Genomic DNA, 18,707 nt, shown 5'->3' on the forward strand with positions numbered 1-18,707 from the left:
AGAAACAGGTATGCTAGTTTCCAAACAAACAAGCCATTTTACATTCTACAGCCTCTCTAATTGAGAGACCACAACATTAACAAATACAAATTACAATTACATAGAAAACACATGTAGAAACAAGAACTAGAGTAGAAACAAAACTATAGCAGATATGTCAGCAAGTCATTTTAGAAAATCCACTATTTGAAAGCAACTAATTAATGATCGACAACGCCGATGGAAAACTCATCTCATAACAGGACACTGTTCTACTGGTTTATTAAAAGACCTAGAATCAGATCATCTGGAGAAAAACCCTATTCCACTTATATTACCAAGGAGACAAATATCAATGGTACAGACCATATTATAGTCATCCAATTATTAATTACAATCAATCTTACCACATTCAATACTCATAGAGGATCTATTCTTCAGACCTGAACTCTTGTATGTAGTATCAATCAATTTATTTTTGTATAAGTTATCATGCATTACTTATTTGAAGTCATCCTCTCATGTAAATTTTCTTTTAATTTTCACACAAATACTCTCAAACTAAATATGAATTGTTCACTACTATCTTGCATTCAGGATACTTCTACAGTTTCCGTTTTATTGTATAATATGCCTGCAAATAGAGGCTTTTTGTTATTTTGTTATCAGCAAAATAAAAGATTACTAACTAACTAGAAAATACATGTACATAAAAATTAATAGGGTGTGGGGGGTGTGGCCTATTTGTTTGGAAACTAACGAGCTCCAAATCCGCTTCCATTGGTCGCGCAACCTTCTCGTCCAGAGCTAGAGATTACACCGAAACAAACTCCGCCTACAAGTAATATCTATTCCATTACCACACACATTACCACTGTTTTGTCACACCCGTGGTCTAATCTCGAATTGGCGACGGACAACTTGTAAGTGTATAGACTGAGATTAAAAAACTGGTTTGTAAGGAAACATTGGCTCCCGTTGTTCTAGCGTGACGCTAGCATACAAATATCCGTCAATCGCCATTGGAGATATCAGACTACAGCTGACTTGGCCATTGCTGTGTAATAGTATCGTAAACGATGCAAACGTTTATCTTGCTAGCCGTTCTCACTTGGCAAACCCTAAACGCTTTTCCAGAAACAGGGAATTGGTCTCTGAGTTATACTTTACAGGTGAAGTTTAATGAGTTGTTACTTAGGCTGTTCTAATATTGAAATCGTTGCCATTCCGCTTGAAATTGCTTTTATCAGTCACATGATGGTGTGGTGGGCAAGTGGTGAGCAAGTCAAGTATTTGTTTAGCTTCAAGGTTCATTTATAAACTAAAGGGGCAAGTCAGTTTTACAGAAATAAAAGCAAATACAGGGATCGAGAGTTTAGCTAAACGGCGAAAAGATATTAGGTGTGCATTTTATTTAAAAGCAGTGGAAAGGAACTTTACGGTCCCTGATTTTAAAAATACTATCAAGCACCACAACACTCGACAGAAAGCAGGTCTGTTTGTGCCAACAATCCGGACAAATGCGTTTTTTAATTCTTTTTGGCCGAGAACAACTCGAGACCTGAGAGGTTTTTAGTAAAGAATTTTTGTAATAAAAGAGTTCCCACACCTTTCCTTTTTTCTAGAAGGGTGTAGTGGGAAAATTATAGATTAGATTTGTATCGCTGTTTTAATGTTTTGCATTTGAGCAGCAGTAAAGTATATGTAATTTTAATGTTGTTATTTATGATTGCACCCATTTCATGAAATATAACTTTTTACAGTCGCATACATATTAGTTCATTTAAATTAATATCTTCGTTAGCCTCTGGCGGTTAGTTAATATAGAACAAGAATTACATCGAGAAACTCGTACATTTGTTAAACTATGCATATAACTAATAGTTTGTTCAGTCTCAATGAGTGATGAGATATTTCTAGAACTATTAGCCACATTGTCATATTTATATGCTCCAATGCACTTAATCGACGAGGGATTTTGAGCTACACTAAAAAAGTTTTAATGAAGCACACTTTTAAAGATATTCAGCTTCAGTAGTAAGGCTTTAGTAGGGATTTTGTTTCTATTGGACAGATGATTGATTACCGTTGCGTAGTACAAAAACTTAAATTCTAAAAATAGATACTGTATAATTGGTGAAGGAATTTAGGAGTCCATATTAGTATTTTTTGAGCATTTTTTGAGGTCTGTGAGATTACACACTCATTACCTCAAATGACTAGACAAGATGATAGATTTTCCTAAAGTTCTAGTCAAATAGTTTGTTATCGCAATGTGTCTATAATTAAACCAGTTATGGAAAACCTCTCATTAAATGCCTTTATGACTTTATGAAAAGTGTGACATAGACCTTAGCTGAAAATTTGTGAGCACAAAATTAGCAAATGCTTTTATGTCTATACACTAATGGTATCTAATCATTACATTTGGTTATTGTTTTGTCACGTGATGTTCTCACGTAAATTGAAGGGCCAATAAAAGGCTCAATATAAAACTTCTCGAAGCACTAGTTTATGACAAACACTTCGGGTTTTACCAAATATAGACGCTCGCTAGTTTACAGTTTTGTTTCGGCTTGGTCTAATCGTCTAGTCGTAATCTGTCATGTGACCCATACTTCCTGCCAAACAGTGCGAATAATTTCTGCAGCATTTTTCGACGATCACTGGTGACCAACAGGCTCGTCAAGTTTATTAGAGAATGATATGTACTCCTTCGAGCTAAAGTTAAAAAATATAATTTTTACGGTAGGTTTTGAGATATCAGGGCTCAAAATGACAGCATTATAGTGATGATGAAATAGATGCATAAGGACAATAGACATGATTTTATTGAATGCGTGAAGTATATTTGTTAAAATATTTTGACGAATGAGGTTGTGTGAAAGTGTAAACAGAAACCATCTTGTTCAAGTACGCCCATTTGAGCTGTTTTGGAAAGAGATTCTAATCTATGGCGGTCTCGTGATGACGGCGATAAACTGTTCGTTGTTGAGCTCTTAAGAGCTTGTAATCACATTTCCACATAATTTGCACCTACTACGCAGCAGAGTAACGCATAGTGAATCTTTTGATACAAAATAACTGTAATATGAATTTTGTCGCAAATCAACCTTTAACCTAGCCATGTGAGCTACTTGCCAAGTGTGCTATCTCTGTCTGTTACAGAGTTAAAGATAGGTTCACCTCCATTATCCTATCTTCCTTTGCACAGCAGAGGAAGGTTCGTCTATAAAGACAAAAACGACATTAAATTGTAGTTGATGTTTTAGCCTTTTATTAATCTTAGTTTCATTTGAATGACCTCAATGGTACAATCACATCTTTAATTCTAAATATAAATTTGCTTTGTAATTTTTAGATTGACAACCATGTCATCTCCAAAAGCATGTTTGCAGGGACACAAGTGACAATAGGTAAGTTTTCACTCAAGTGCCTGTTTCACTCAAGCACCTGCTGAATTTGGTTTAGAATTTTTTAGATAACTCTTTATTTTGTATTGTGAACATCAAGCATTTCTTTGAGTTTGAATTCACATTTGGCATTTATTCCAATTAGCAATATATCATAATAAATCTTCGATACATAACTGTCAGCATAGAAACATTGGTCTGTAGCCGTTTAGTGGTCCATTTTAAAATATCAGAACAATTTGAGGATAGAATGTTGGCAGTATTGCTATCCATGCCCAACTATCATCTAATGTCAGTCAACCACAGTCTACATCAACAACTAATTGGTAAGCTTTAAAATAAAACGATACGTTTAATCTGTGGCTATAATCTTAGACCACCTTCGCTTTAGTTTCTCAGGCTATATCATGCTGTAGGCCAGTGATTTCAACTATTCTCAAGTCGTTGCACATTTTTTTACACGTTTTTTACAAAATCCTTGGGCACACCACTAGATACAGTCAAACACGGATAACTCGCCCTCGGATAGCTCGCCCTCGGATAGCTCGAACACTTGGTTAACTCGAACGGTTTCTTTGGTCCGTTCCCACGTAATGATAAATTGCTTTAGATAACTCGACCTCAACTCTGTTAACTCGAACAGTTTTTTGCCCAACGGCTACCGAGACGGTTACTATCGCTTTAGAAAATCACTTTATTTCAAATCATAGAGATAAACCTCAACTTTTCGTAATTTATAAGCGTCGTTATTACCACCATCGGCAAAATGTTTTTGTCAACGACTTTTCTAAAGGTTAGGTAAAATTTGATTTTTACCAAACATCCGCCTAGCGATGGCCCTTCGGAAGCAAGGAAATGTGAGGTAACCTTCGCATAAACTTAAAAAAAAATCGGCAAAATTGATCTTGGTTAAAACGTTCTAAAGAAAAAGATGTCTTTTCTTCTGAGCATTTCAACAACAATCAAGTTTTGCCAATTTTAATCTAAAAAACGTCCTGGCAATAACATCACCTCAAACAACAAACCAATCTCAAGTGATAGAAAAATCTCTATACTTTTTGATAAAAAAAGTTTTAAACTTTACATTAGAAGCATTTAATTTTAAACAAGCCATTGATGCTTTGATTTATATTATAGTTTGTATATGTACATGTTTCTACTAATAAATAAATAAATACATGGACTTGTGACAGTACTCTGATAACTTGAACGCTCTGATAACTCGAACACTTTCGCTCGGTCCCGTGAAGTTCGAGTTATCCATGTTTGACTGTATAAATAAAAAATACATATAAATAAAATGTGTTATTGTTGTCTTGGTTTTGTTCTGAATAAATGTTTTAGGAACGTAAGTATAAGTATTTATTTAGGCATGGATTTAAAAACTTTTATCACACGGAAAATACAAAACTTGAATTGCTAGATATGGAAGATAATATCCTGTTCTGTATGCGGTATATGATAACATCAAATTATCGAACGAAAACAAAATGCTCGTTTGCTGACTTTGGCCAAAGAAACTGTGTGAGATGTGTTCAAGTCGTACTTACCGGAAACCGTTGAGCCAAACTGCGAAGCAAACAAACAGGCAAAAGTTCAAAAAGCTTTTCGCATCGAAAAATATTTTTCCTGAGTTCAAGCAAAAACTTTTACTAAAAGATGTTTTGTAACTTGAAAATTTCGTATCTGGAGTTTTTCGTAAGTAGATGTTCCACACTATAGGAAGTGACAGTTCCTTCATTCTTACTGAAGATTATTTGCTAAACAAGGATTGAGCTCATATTTAGATGAGTACATAGTAAATTACAATCTATATATATATTTCTATATATATATATTATATATATTAAAGTTGGTTGTCGTCGTATATGTTTAGTTATAACTATTAAAATCTTGGACTAAAGAATCCATTTGGCATAAGATTTGATCACCGAACCTCCCATTTGCAAGTCCATCGCCTTACCAAATTAGCCTCACGAGTTTGATAGATCCGCTTGGCGATACATGTCGCTATATGGGAGCAAATACGCTACGCTTTCGGTCATGACGCAAAGTCATGGCATAACGGCATAGAAGCCGTAGCTCTTATTAGTAAGCTTACTCAAATTATCCATTGGCAATATGCTAGGCTAATAACAAGTGGCAGGCAACTCTCATTACCGCTCATTGTTTATAAGCTGAATTTTAATACTCGGGCAACACCCGGGTGGCGTAACTAGTTTATATATATATGAATCTCAAAGTCTGCCATATGGGGTGTCCAGCTACAGCTATTAAAATCTAGGAATAAAAAATTTGCTTCGTGCTGCATTTGATCGTGGAACCTCCCGTCATTGGTCATTAGAGCTTGCTCTTATTAGTAAGTTTAGCACAGGACAGTAGCTTACTCAAATTAGTCAATGGCAATGTGCCAGGCCAATGGCAAGTGGCAGACAACTACAATATCTACCACTGTTTATAAGCTGTTTTTAATACCTGTGCAACGCCGGGAATTTGACTAGTATTTAGCTATAGTTAGTAAGTTGTGATCAAATATGAGACTTGTATTAACATTCACCTCTCTCACATTTTACAACAACGTCTCAACAGTTTAACATAGCAAACTGAGAGCATTCACAACTAAGCAGATTCATGGTTTTCTTCTGCAATTGTAAAGTTCAAGGTCATTGCAGGTAGCTTCTACAACGCTGTTGACCCTAGAGCTTCGTGATTTCCAAAATTCACCAGGCGACTTGATTTGATAGATATAGATTGCAAATAGATGATTCATGATATTATTATATAAAACCTGTAATTTTCTGTTAATGTGTTTTGTATATATACCATGTATATTCCAACTTGAAAAGAAAACTTTTTTGTGTTCGTGATAATTAGAAGCATTTATTTCTTGGGTATGTGGGTGGAATGAGAGCATGTGGGTGGAATGAGGGCATGTGGGTGGAATGAGGGCATGTGGGTGGAATGAGGGCATGTGGGTGGAATGAGGGCATGTGGGTGGAATGAGGGCATGTGGGTGGAATGAGGGCATGTGGGTGGAATGAGGGCATGTGGGTGGAATGAGGGCATGTGGGTGGAATGAGGGCATGTGGGTGGAATGAGGGCATGTGGGTGGAATGAGGGCATGTGGGTGGAATGAAGGCATGTGGGTGGAATGAGCCTATTATATGACTAGGAGGCACTTTTAGTTCTAGTACTCTGAACATCATCAGGTGTGAGATAAATCATTATTACACAATTATATCGTTTATACGATTAGCAAAATCTCTTTAAAAGGTGGCAATTTTCAAATTATTTACTTTCAAAATGATCATCAAACAAATTAATCGCCATATCATGAAGCTTTAGTTAAAACAATAGAATGAGGATCCATCACAATGGTAAAAAGTGCTTTAAATATGTGTGACTCGTTCGTCTGACTCATAACTGTAACTCGTGCATGTATATTATAGACAGTTCCTCATGCACTGAAGGCACGTTTAACGTAGAGTGGCTAATGGTCTACACTAAATGCTACAGGAGTGACTTTATAGTCTTGAGTGTAAGTACAGTTTACCATTGTCTCCCTTTACCTTGATTAAACACACTTTGTGTTGCATTTGGGTCTGTCCATAATCACCGCTGCAACATTCAGAGAGGTTTTTTGCACGTAGTTGCTTATTAAGGGGCCTTTGAACTTATTAAACCTTGTATTCTGATAGAGCTTACAATCCTTCGTTTTTTCGTGAAGTTATTTTATCGTTGTCGGCCATCTTTATAGACAATTGTTTCGTTAGAAACACGAAGCTTTTGCAATGATAATTTAAAAACGATGTTTTTGCTTGCAATTTTTTATTATAGTATCAAAACAACACTTAAAAGTACTAATAAATCAAAGAAAAACGATCGTTTTCTACAAAAATGGCGGCTTTTTCGTGAACGAGCGCATGTGTAAACGACTTGTTGATGTCAAAAAAAAAACGATGGATTATCTATGAAATGATATACATTGGTTATGTGCACGACTTGTGAGGGAAAGAGGAAGAGTTGTGCTCTCTTGTGCACGACTCGTCAAGTTTCTTTAGACATTTCAAAAACGTGTGTCACTCTTGCGACATCAGAGAATAGCGATTTTCAAAATTAATTTAGCTATTTGAAAAACTCTGATTTATGATACAAAACAATGGTCTTGCTTAGTTATTATGTTTAGAACACGCATAGCTACGTGTACATAGAAACCATGTGCATAGTGATATATGTCAAGATGAAGGTAAATTACAAGCCTTAACATTTGTTACCGTTGCTACAGCTTGTCACCATTGCAACTCGTCTGAATTTTGAAGGGAACTAGTGCTATAGATTATGTTTTAATGCATATGGTTTATTGATATGATAAAATATATTGAAATCATCAATTTAAACACAATTAACAAGAAGTGAAAACTAACAAACATCATTGTAATGCGCCAACTAAAATTGAGAGTTTATATATACATTTAGCAGTAATTAGATTATCTAGAATTAAACAAAAACATGAACTACAATATCGTTAGAAGTCTTTGAAGTATGGAGTTTCCACAAATATTGAATAGCTAAGAATACGACCTCCTTCTGCTAGGGTCTGGTTTAAAGCAGCATTGCTCTCTCTTGTCAGACAAGACTGACACGGTGATTTGGTCAATTGTCACCCATTAAATATCATTAGTTTTTACTGTAAAAGCATGAGTACTAGAACTAGCCTGCTTTAAAAACCGAATCTCCTAATCTTCACCGTATACCCCTCTAACCAACCCTACATGTTTCCAAAGGCTTTTTTCCCGTTATTTTCGTTAAAACTACGTTAAAAGTCGGCTACTTTTATCTTCGGAATTTTCTGGTTATTACCACATTCATCATTGCGACTTTTATCATCCGAACATGGTGAAGCAGGTTCAGCTGCAACACCATCTAGATGTACGAAGGAGTGCTTTTTGTGGTCAGAACTCTGGCTGACTCTACTACCCTAGGACACTTATGTATTCGCCTCATCTAACTTTCACGTTTTCGCGGAGTCACCCTTTCGCGAAGATTTCATGAGCGAAACTAAACTATCATAACGAACGCGAAATTAAATAGCTTCGGTCATTAATATTCACAATAAAATCGTCATACTATTAAAAATGCAGGCCTTTTTTGTGTGTGGTTGGCTCATTGGGCAATTCCTACTAAACTCATTATAGCTAATACACCGACTGAGCAGCGGGGCAAAGCAAATTACGATAACAGGTTTTTTTGGAAAAGCCAAAACAAATGAGGAAGATGATGATATTAGTTTAGTCACTGAATTTGTAACTGATGAGGATAAAAGTCCTGTAGGGAAAGTCATAAAGTTGAATAATAATTATTGCAGTGATGAATTTTATTGCCAACCAAAAACAATAACAACCCAGAGCCATGGCCACCGCGTGCTATAAATACTCACATGGTCACATTGGTGCCACATCAGTCAAGGCGAGAGGGACCTTGACGTCATTGATAGTCCAAGAAACAAATGGCAGCAAGCGATCAAATTGCATTATCGATCTCGTCAACACATTTCTACCGAAATTGCAAACAATTTTGTAACAGTGAACTTGATCTGATGAATCTAATTATGTTTGTTCCACTGCATTTATTTTCACATCACTATATTTTCGCACTCATCAGAGCTGCGAAATTAAGTTGCAGCAAAATTTCACTCTGTATGCCACTCACGAAACTAAATGCTAGCGAAATATAAGTGTCCTAGGGTAAATGAAACAGAGTATTTGTTTGTTGCTTGCACATGATGTACTTGCTGAATACCTTTCAAGGCATGTAGATGCAACGTTGATCTAAAAATTCACTCTCTTCAGAAATAGTAGTAATGGGAATCACACTAATTTCTGCTGTAGATTTATCACATGCCATGGCAAAATCTTTGGCATCTTTTACTATCAACTTGCGAGTTGGTGCTTTTTGTCGCACAAGCCTTTTTAACCCTTTTGGCTGGGGAAACGACCGAAATGTCGTTTACCGGTTGCGTAGGGAAACAACATTTATGCCGCTTTCGGTAGACATTTATGAAGCTGTCACCTAGTAACGTTAAACAAAGGATATGAACACTTGTAAGTTTTAAATATCATCAGCAAGATATCAGTCGATGATTTACAATATGAAACGATTATCTGAGAGGCGTTGCTTTGTGCTAAAAGCTAAACAAATCGCGCCTTCTTGGAAAAGAATAAAAGTTGGACAAACCAGTCAACATTGGCTCACCTTTCCAAACGGTAAAATAAAAGATTATTTGATCCTGCGATCGTTAGTGATTTTTTGTCTGATCAGAATAAAAATAATTCAAATGATAGAAGTGATGTAAACTTTTTGGACTTTTAATACACTTGGAATATACAGAGATAAACGATCGTTATGATGGCTCGCACGGCAACGTTATAGCGATTGACTCTACCGAAAAAAATACTTTCAAGCCTTTCATACAGGGACAATTGTACATAGTTGTAGATTTTTTGTATTAGTACATATGTGAATGAATGTCTATATACAAAAAATTTTGTTCATAGAATTTAAATTGAAGATTAGAGCTATGCATGTTCATAAAATATCGATTTTATTGAATTTTGAAAAATGAATTACATGACTTTCGAGTGTTTTTTGGCCCAGCCAAAGAGTTAAAGCTCCACCCAATCTACTAGTCCTTTTGTGTGGCAAAAAAATTCCGCTCTAGATTCTCTAGGCCATAGCTTTTCTTTTTCGATAGCATCAGTTTTAGCCTGTGGCTTTCTACATTGGCCTGCAAACTAAGGTAACCGACATACTTTCTACATTGGCCTGCAAACTAAGGTAACCGACATACTTTCTACATTGGTCTGCAAACTAAGGTAACCGACATACTTTCTACATTGGTCTGCAAACTAAGGTAACCGACATACTTTCTACATTGGCCTGCAAACTAAGGTAACCGACATACTTTCTACATTGGTCTGCAAACTAAGGTAACCAACATACTTTCTACATTGGCCTGCAAACTAAGGTAACCGACATACTTTCTACATTGGTCTGCAAACTAAGGTAACCGACATACTTTCTACATTGGTCTGCAAACTAAGGTAACCGACATACTTTCTACATTGGTCTGCAAACTAAGGTAACCGACATACTTTCTACATTGGCCTGCAAACTAAGGTAACCGACATACTTTCTACATTGGTCTGCAAACTAAGGTAACCGACATACTTTCTACATTGGCCTGCAAACTAAGGTAACCGACATACTTTCTACATTGGACTGCAAACTAAGGTAACCGACATACTTTCTACATTAGCCTGCAAACTAAGGTAACCGACATACTTTCTACATTGGCCTGCAAACTAAGGTAACCGACATACTTTCTACATTGGCCTGCAAACTAAGGTAACCGACATACTTTTCGGGTTCTGCTTTTAATTTTTCAAGACATTTACGCATACCTTGTGCAGAAGTGGTCTTAACCATACTGACAGTTGTTACCAAATGATAGATTTAACCCAAAAGAGCAAACATATGTTCACCTAGCGACTCTCAATTCACTCATTCACTCGCGCAACTTGCTAATATTATCTCAAAAGTCACTAATTCTTTCACATGACCTTATATGACTGGATTTTTTGTCTATCTAGCTGGAACAAGTTATTGCGTGAAAAAACGTAACTCCGAGAAGGGCTCCAATGTCTAGGCCAGAAAGCTGTACAAGATGGTTTAATTACATGTTGTATTGGTAGTAGGTTGAGGCCATTAGACTATATTCCCTTTGATCTTTGACTCCTATGATATACTTAATAATTGATACAATAAGTTAGTAGATCACCAATAGTTAGACCAAACAATCACTTGCTGACACAATTATAAGGAAAATTCACAAGTTACAGTAAAGGTCTGCTTGTCAGCTTCAAATAAGTGTGAAACTAATTTAGAATCCTAAAAAAACCTAGAAACTAATAGTGCTAGACTAACTTTTTCATCGTTTTTGTCACCGCTGCAACAAAGAATATGCCTGCAGTATGAAGCGTGCCTGGTGAATATCAATCTACATAGAAAGTTTTGAATGTTTTTCATGGATAGTAAAGTAGTCACGTAATACAATTACGACAGTTAATCATGCCTCAATGTTATAAACCCCTGTGGAATATTAGTTAAGTTACTAAAGATATTTTGTTTAAAATGTTACATAAACTAATGATCTAATAATGATTTTATTATACATCGATGTAACATATCTTTAGGAAATTCACAGATTCCTACAATCTTCGGTGTTTACTATTGAATGCAAAAAGTTGTTTTTTAAAACCTCCTTTCTGAAAAATTCCCTCGAAGTTTATTTATTTATGGACAGGCCCATTTGCTGATTGGATGTCTGGTTTTATGTTGAAGTTATTGATCGGTTGTCTGGTTTTATTCAGGACAAGAGCGGATTCGAGTCAATGGTTGCAACCATGGATGGTATCTTAAGGAATGTCCCTGAATGCATTGACTATTACGAGTGGAAGAATGGAACAGGTGTGATGAACTGCGCAGACGGTACATACACACCTAAGCTCAAGGCTGTGAGTCTTTATCGCTTTGTACTTATTACTTTTATTTCTCCAACTCTTTGTGATTTGGAGGAAGAATTGGGCTTTTATTCTGGTCATACAGAATATGGCAAGAAATATCACTTAAATCTGCACTTTGACCGTTAATTCTTTGGCAGCGTTATATGGCAGCGCTATATGACAGCACTATATGGCAGCCTTATATGGCAGCGCTATATGACAGCGCTATATGACAGCGCTATATGACAGCGCTAAATGGCAGCGCTATATGGCAGCGCTATATGACAGCGCTATATGACAGCGCTATATGGCAGCGCTATATGACAGCGCTATATGACAGCGCTATATGACAGCGCTATATGGCAGCCCTATATGGCAGCGCTATATGACAGCGCTATATGGCAGCGCTATATGACAGCGCTATATGACAGCGCTATATGGCAGCGCTATATAGCAGCGCCATATAGCAGCGCCATATATATGGCAGCATATGGCATGAAAAATCTTCTTTGTTTTTCAATCCTTTGATCTTCGCTCTATTTTTAGCTGTATTCTTCGTTTTTTGTAGACTGAGCAACCCTACACACCGAATTTTAATTGCAAAGGTTTGTGGTTTAGTGTTAAGGTCATTTTAGTCATAAGGGAAATTATGTAGTGGTAATCATATCACACAGCCATAATTTTGTATATCAGTTTGGTGAAATAATAATCATTTTATATATAAGTGTGGCGATACAGTAATCATTTTATATATGAATGTGGTGATACAGTAATCATTTTATATATGAGTGTGATGATACAGTAATCATTTTATATATGAGTGTGGTGATACAGTAATCATTTTATATATGAGTGTGGTGATACAGTAATAATTTATTGTATCAGTGTGGTTGTACATTAATCATTTTATATACGAGTGTGGTTGTACATTAATCATTTCATATATGAGTGTGGTGATACAGTAATCTTGTGTATATAGATATATTATTTTGATCATATAATGTACAGTACATATGTATGTATAATATAGATACCGTAAAACCTCTATTTGAACTCCATGGCGCTGTATTTTTTTAGTTTTTCTTCTATAGTGCCGTTCCATTAGAAGTAGCGTTCAAATAGAGGTTTTACGGAGTATATACAGTGAACCCGCGCCATATAATTTTAATTCGTTCCACTGGCATCTTAAAGCAGAAATTTCGTATAGAGGAGTATAAAAAGCTATAGTAATTATCTAATGCAAATACACCCTGGTAAGAAAGATCAAAACTTTATATACCGACTGTACGTACCTACTGTAGGTACCTAAAAGTTACCAGAGTGGTTTATAAAGCTTTGAAAAATGACTCGATTTATTTAAATTCTCATCAAAAAATTAATTTTCGCACCATATTTCATGTAAGAATTGATTCAATTAACAACTCATAGCAAAAACATGACAATTCAATTCTTTAGCTATCCTAAAGCCTGGTTCCCATATCGATTGCGAGATTCCAGCGGTAACTTGCGCAGCAAAACGCTTGCTACGCTAGGCTCGGCGGCATCTGTTCACATATGAGCTGCATCGCTAAACATAATCGGGTAATCAAATAAAATGTTCGCTCGCCATGCCGTTTCTATAATGGTGACCTTCACCTGTACAGTACATTTTGGGAAGATTTTGCCTGCGGCCTTTCGCGAAATTTGAACATCCCTAAACTATTGCATTGCCGCCGGCAACTACCGGCGGTCCTCGGCAGTAACCGGCGCGTAGGTTCCCATTTCACCGCTAATAGCCTGCGGTTTTGCTGTCGGTGCTTTGCGACGTATATGGAAACCAGGCTTTACTTCAATGACAATTCAATTTTCCCAAATAAACAAATCAATTTTTATCAAAAATGACCTATGACAATATGTATATCAAAATAACAGTAACTCACAATCGCTAATTTAGCTACAAGTATTAGCTGGGTCTACTGACTGTTTCTATAGCAAATATCAACAGTTTCACTAGGGATTTGATTGCTTTTTCGGGTGGAATAAGGTCATGCTTACCATCTTTTGCTTGCGTACTTTCGGTATTTTCTGCTGTAAAGCAGAGTTTCTGTCATAGACTTCAATTTAAAGTTTTTTAGAATCAGGAAAAAATTCTGCATAAGAATCGATGCATTTGAAAAGCAAAAAGAATGTTTAATATTTTTGTAGTTTATTGAACTCCAACTGCAAAAGAAAAATGTCGTCACTTTTTGCAGTTTGGCAATAACGCAGTCACGCATTATCTAATAAAAGGATGTAGTAGCCAAAAGTATCATTGGTCGAGTGTCAAAGGATTTCACTAGCAAAAATATGTTTAGGTCGCTGTTTACAATATTTCTTTCAATCATCCTAGACCGGAAATTAAAACCAAAATGGAAACTACGATTTTATGCCGCGATTCGTGACTAAAGGAAAAACTTTTCACCGTTTCTTTTTTGGCATGATGATAACCTAACCTTCTAAATTTATTGAGGCGAAGTTTTGGGTGGATCTGATAACACTGCTATCCGTGATCGTTGTTTTTGTATAGGTATAACTAATAATAAGTCAGCGGATAAAAGTTATTAAAGGTTTTTCAGTAGGATGAACGATATTAACTATGAAGCTTATAAATAAGATTATTGTCAGTGCGCAGGCAAACCATAAAACTAGTGCGTAATACATATTATTGACCAATAAAATATACGCAGTGATATCGAAGTCTTTTAAAAATGTGTGCAGGTGGCAACATGGAACTGCACTGACATCTTCGTTTTGCCACACATCTAGTAATAGATTGTGTTAGGTAATACATCACTGTCCATGGATTTTCCGTCAACCTTGTAACTAAAATGGGAAGGATTGGTGCATTTTGACTTAAGTCGTTTTGCTTATTGAAAATAGAGAATCAAGCTAATTTCGCTATGGCTACAGTAGAGACTCAATTCATACCGGTAGGATGCTCCGAGTCGATACAATTCTACAGTAAGTAAAAGATACCAGTGAGTCGATTCTTTTCAATTCGTTTGTGAGATGACCATTATGGCTTACTTTTGTAAGCATGTTAACTCCAGTATCCAATATATGAAAATTATAACAAAATAGTATGTTAACATTATTAACTATAGTTACCTACGGTAATTTCAGTGTATTTAGTAGTTATGATCTGCAATAAAATGTAGCATTACAATGTACTATGTGCAGTGCGTACCGTAGGAAGATCTTGCATTCAAGATAGACGTATAACATAAATGTTGAATTTAACTTACATGAATTTAGCTTACTGAGCACACTTGAGCTGAGTTTTACTATGTCTTTGACTAAACCAAACTTTAATTTCGTTGTCATCTAAAATTCTCTCACCTATCTGTCTCAGGGTTCGTTTTCACTATAACTTATATCGCTGAACCAAGAGAGAGCGAGCATCGTATCGTTTTTAGTCATTGTGGGAGGGATTTTGGCGAATTGCATATTAGCATCTTTGTTATTCCGACCTGTTCATCACACCAACTGCCAAACTAGAGTTTCGAAAAAAAATTGTGTTGATATCGCATGACAAAAAATTGTCAAATGTGGGGAATGAAAAAACATCATGTTCCACATGGTAAAGCGACAAAATCGTGTAATAGGACATCGTAACTCGGGGATGCACTGTATATATACTAGGTAAATGTCTGGCGTGCATGGGTAATGAAAAAAGCTTTTGCCCAGAAAATTTAGTATTAGCCGCTGAATTTAGTTCCCATTCGTTACAATTCTTTACACATTTGAATTTGAATAACTCAAGCTAGTAAATCAAGCTTATAGCTCAAGTTAGTAACTTCAGCTAGTAAATCAAGCTTATAGCTCAAGTTAGTAACTTAAGCTAGTAAATCAAGCTTATAGCTCAAGTTAGTAACTTAAGCTAGTAACTTTCTATAATAAAAGGTGTGCCATAAACTGTCTGAAGCTATCTTGCTTATAATTGTTGCTTGCTTATAAATGTTACATTACACGTCAAACATAAAGTCATCCCATAGTATTGAATATTATATACTATGGGATCCCACATATATATATATATATATATTTATACTTTCTAATCGACAGTATACTTCACGTGATGGTGTATATCTCTATCATCACTTCTACTTCCTAGTCTATACTTCACCTAGCCTTAGAGTAAGTTATAGTACATATACCTATCATCACTTCTACCTCCTAGTCTATACTTCACCTAGCCTTAGAGTAAGTTATTGTACATATCTCTATCATCACCTCTACTTCCTAGTCTATACTTCACCTAGCCTTAGAGTAAGTTATTGTACATATCTCTATCATCACCTCTACTTCCTAGTCTATACTTCACCTAGCCTTAGAGTAAGTTATAATACATATCTCTATCACCACCTCTACCTCCTAGCCTACACTTCACCTAGCTTTAAAGGAAGTTATTGTACATATACCTATCAAGATGCTGACAAAGATGAAGGAAAAAATGCCGAGAAAGATTCAGAGGAAGATGCGGGGCAAGATGCTGGGGAAGGTGCTGGGGAAGATGCGGGGCAAGATGCTGGGCAAGATGCGGGGCAAGATGCTGGGGAAGGTGCTGGGGAAGAAGCGGGGCAAGATGCTGGGGAAGATGCTGGGAAAGATGCTGGGCAAGATGCTGGGCAAGATGCTGGGCAAGATGCAGGGGAAGATTCAAATAAAGATGAGACGCTTGAAGGAAATGATTCAGACCAATCAAAAAGGTGAGATCCAGCAGATCTCACCTAGAACAGTCCTGTATATATAGTTCACACCATTAACAGTCAGTTTCCTGTAACAGTCACTCTCTATTGCCAACTTAGCTGGTAAATATCACAGACCTGATACTAGATGTAAACGTGCTCAAATTACCCTTTTTTGTTGCTGAATAAAAAATAGAGAAAGTAAAAGTTTATTCCAGTTGTTGTTCTCCTTCTGCAGATCCCTTAAAAGTCGGCGCAAGAGAGATGATTCGACTGATGCCGCTCTTCCAGACACTACGGCTAATGATGACCTTGAAGTTTCCGCAAAGGCCGATGTTGTCGCTGTAATTACTTACAGATTGCTATATAAACATAGTTAAGGGATACACAACATTATTATGTAGTACTGGCAGCCATGGCTACATAAAAATATTATATAATACTGATTTTAAATGACTACATCACAAATTTATATAATATTGACAGCAGATGGTTTCATAACAATATATAATATTGACACTCAATTTTTACATAACATTATTATATAATACTGTTAGTAAAGGGTTACATAACAATGGTATATAACATTGGTTGTAAAAAGTTACCTAACTATATTATACAACATTGGATTGAAATTAATCACATAACAATATTATATAATATTGAAAGTCAATTTTTGCATAACAATATTATATAATACTGGTATTAAAGAGTTATCTAACTATATTATATAATACTGGCCTGCATCAGGAAAATATCTTTGTATGTAAAATATCATAGTAATACTATATTACATTACAATTTGTTACATAAATTGTTACATAAGTTGATATTACTTTGCATTTTCGTAGTTCAGTAACACCTTTAGAAAGGGATGGTGAGGTACTCCGCGTTGCTTTTTATAGACATATTGTCACTATTTTGATAGAAAGTGAATCCTTCACTGTGTACCGCCTGGAGGGATGGTCCGTACTCCCTGTTGCTAGTGATAAAAACAGAATCCCTACACGGTAAGGGCATCATGGATTGGCTCTTGCTTCCTTATTCATCTCTTATGTGTTTGTTATAAGCATAACTCTATTCTCATTGCGATGTCTGCGGGCTGGGTAAGTTAATTGCTTGCTATTTATACTGAATCACAAGACAATTTTGTTAGGAGGGGAGTTTTTTGCTGTGAACAAAATTTCCATAGCCTCTGGTTATCTTCTCTTGTTTTTACATAAGCTTGTATGTCACAGAGATAACAGCTTTTCACTGTATGCATAGTTAGAAGCCTTGGTGTAAGAACTTTCATGTTCCGAAGATCTCCACGCGATTCACTGTTTAGGAAACCTTTATTTTTTCTATCGGGTGGCCCTGCTAAGCGCATTCCGGTTTACATTACCTTCAACGTAGGCGGTACCTTTTTGACCTTAGTGTTCACTCAATGGCAGGGTTCCAAACTTTGCTCTTCGATGTACATCTCAATGTCCATCGTTTGGTGTGTTCAGCTATAGCTATTACAATCTTAAGTAGAAAGATCTGTTTTGTGCTGGATTTGATCTTGGAACCTCCCATTCACCAGGCAATAACCTAACTAATTAAGCTACGCGAGATGCAATGGATTCATTAGGCGATATGGCGTTATGTCTGTTAAAATTCGCATAGCGTTCTGCATTACGCAACATCATTAAAGCTTGCTCTCATGACTGTTATTAGTAAGTTCAGCTGTGCGGATAGTAGCTTACTCAAATTATCCATTGGCAATGTGCCAGGCTAATGACAAGTGGCAGGCAACTACATTACCTGCCACTGTTTATAAGCTGTTTTTAATATTCACGCAACACTGGGCATTCGGCTAGTTAACAAGAAACACTAAAGATTCTAAGTTTTTTAAAGCTTTTAACTCATAGATTCACACTTTATCCAATTGCTTATTTTTTCTCTTTAGTCGACGTGCATGTCAAGGATACTGCTGACCATTTCCTGTCCGCAGGCGATCTCCCAAAACTTTATGTACGTATGATAGTTGTATATCTGACATTTAATATTGTATGTATGAGAGTTGT

The 18,707-nt window shown here is 36.1% G+C and overlaps 1 protein-coding gene across 2 annotated transcripts in view; it reads left to right on the plus strand.

Moving 5' to 3' along the window:
* Positions 1–1,016: 1,016 nt before the first annotated feature.
* LOC137397625 (transmembrane protein 87A-like) overlaps positions 1,017–18,707 on the plus strand; it is a 50,794-nt gene continuing 33,103 nt past the window's right edge. For both annotated transcript variants that reach the window (XM_068083919.1, XM_068083920.1), the window contains exons 1-9: positions 1,017–1,151; positions 3,341–3,395; positions 6,842–6,930; positions 11,822–11,965; positions 12,522–12,558; positions 16,401–16,680; positions 16,898–17,003; positions 17,588–17,669; positions 18,590–18,654. In XM_068083919.1, the coding sequence (XP_067940020.1) occupies positions 1,059–1,151; positions 3,341–3,395; positions 6,842–6,930; positions 11,822–11,965; positions 12,522–12,558; positions 16,401–16,680; positions 16,898–17,003; positions 17,588–17,669; positions 18,590–18,654 (951 nt within the window). In that variant the 5' untranslated portion in view covers positions 1,017–1,058. The remainder of the gene's footprint in view (positions 1,152–3,340; positions 3,396–6,841; positions 6,931–11,821; positions 11,966–12,521; positions 12,559–16,400; positions 16,681–16,897; positions 17,004–17,587; positions 17,670–18,589; positions 18,655–18,707) is intronic.

The sequence above is a fragment of the Watersipora subatra genome, chromosome 5 (genome assembly GCF_963576615.1).
Source record: "Watersipora subatra chromosome 5, tzWatSuba1.1, whole genome shotgun sequence".
Lineage (NCBI taxonomy): Eukaryota > Metazoa > Bryozoa > Gymnolaemata > Cheilostomatida > Watersiporidae > Watersipora > Watersipora subatra.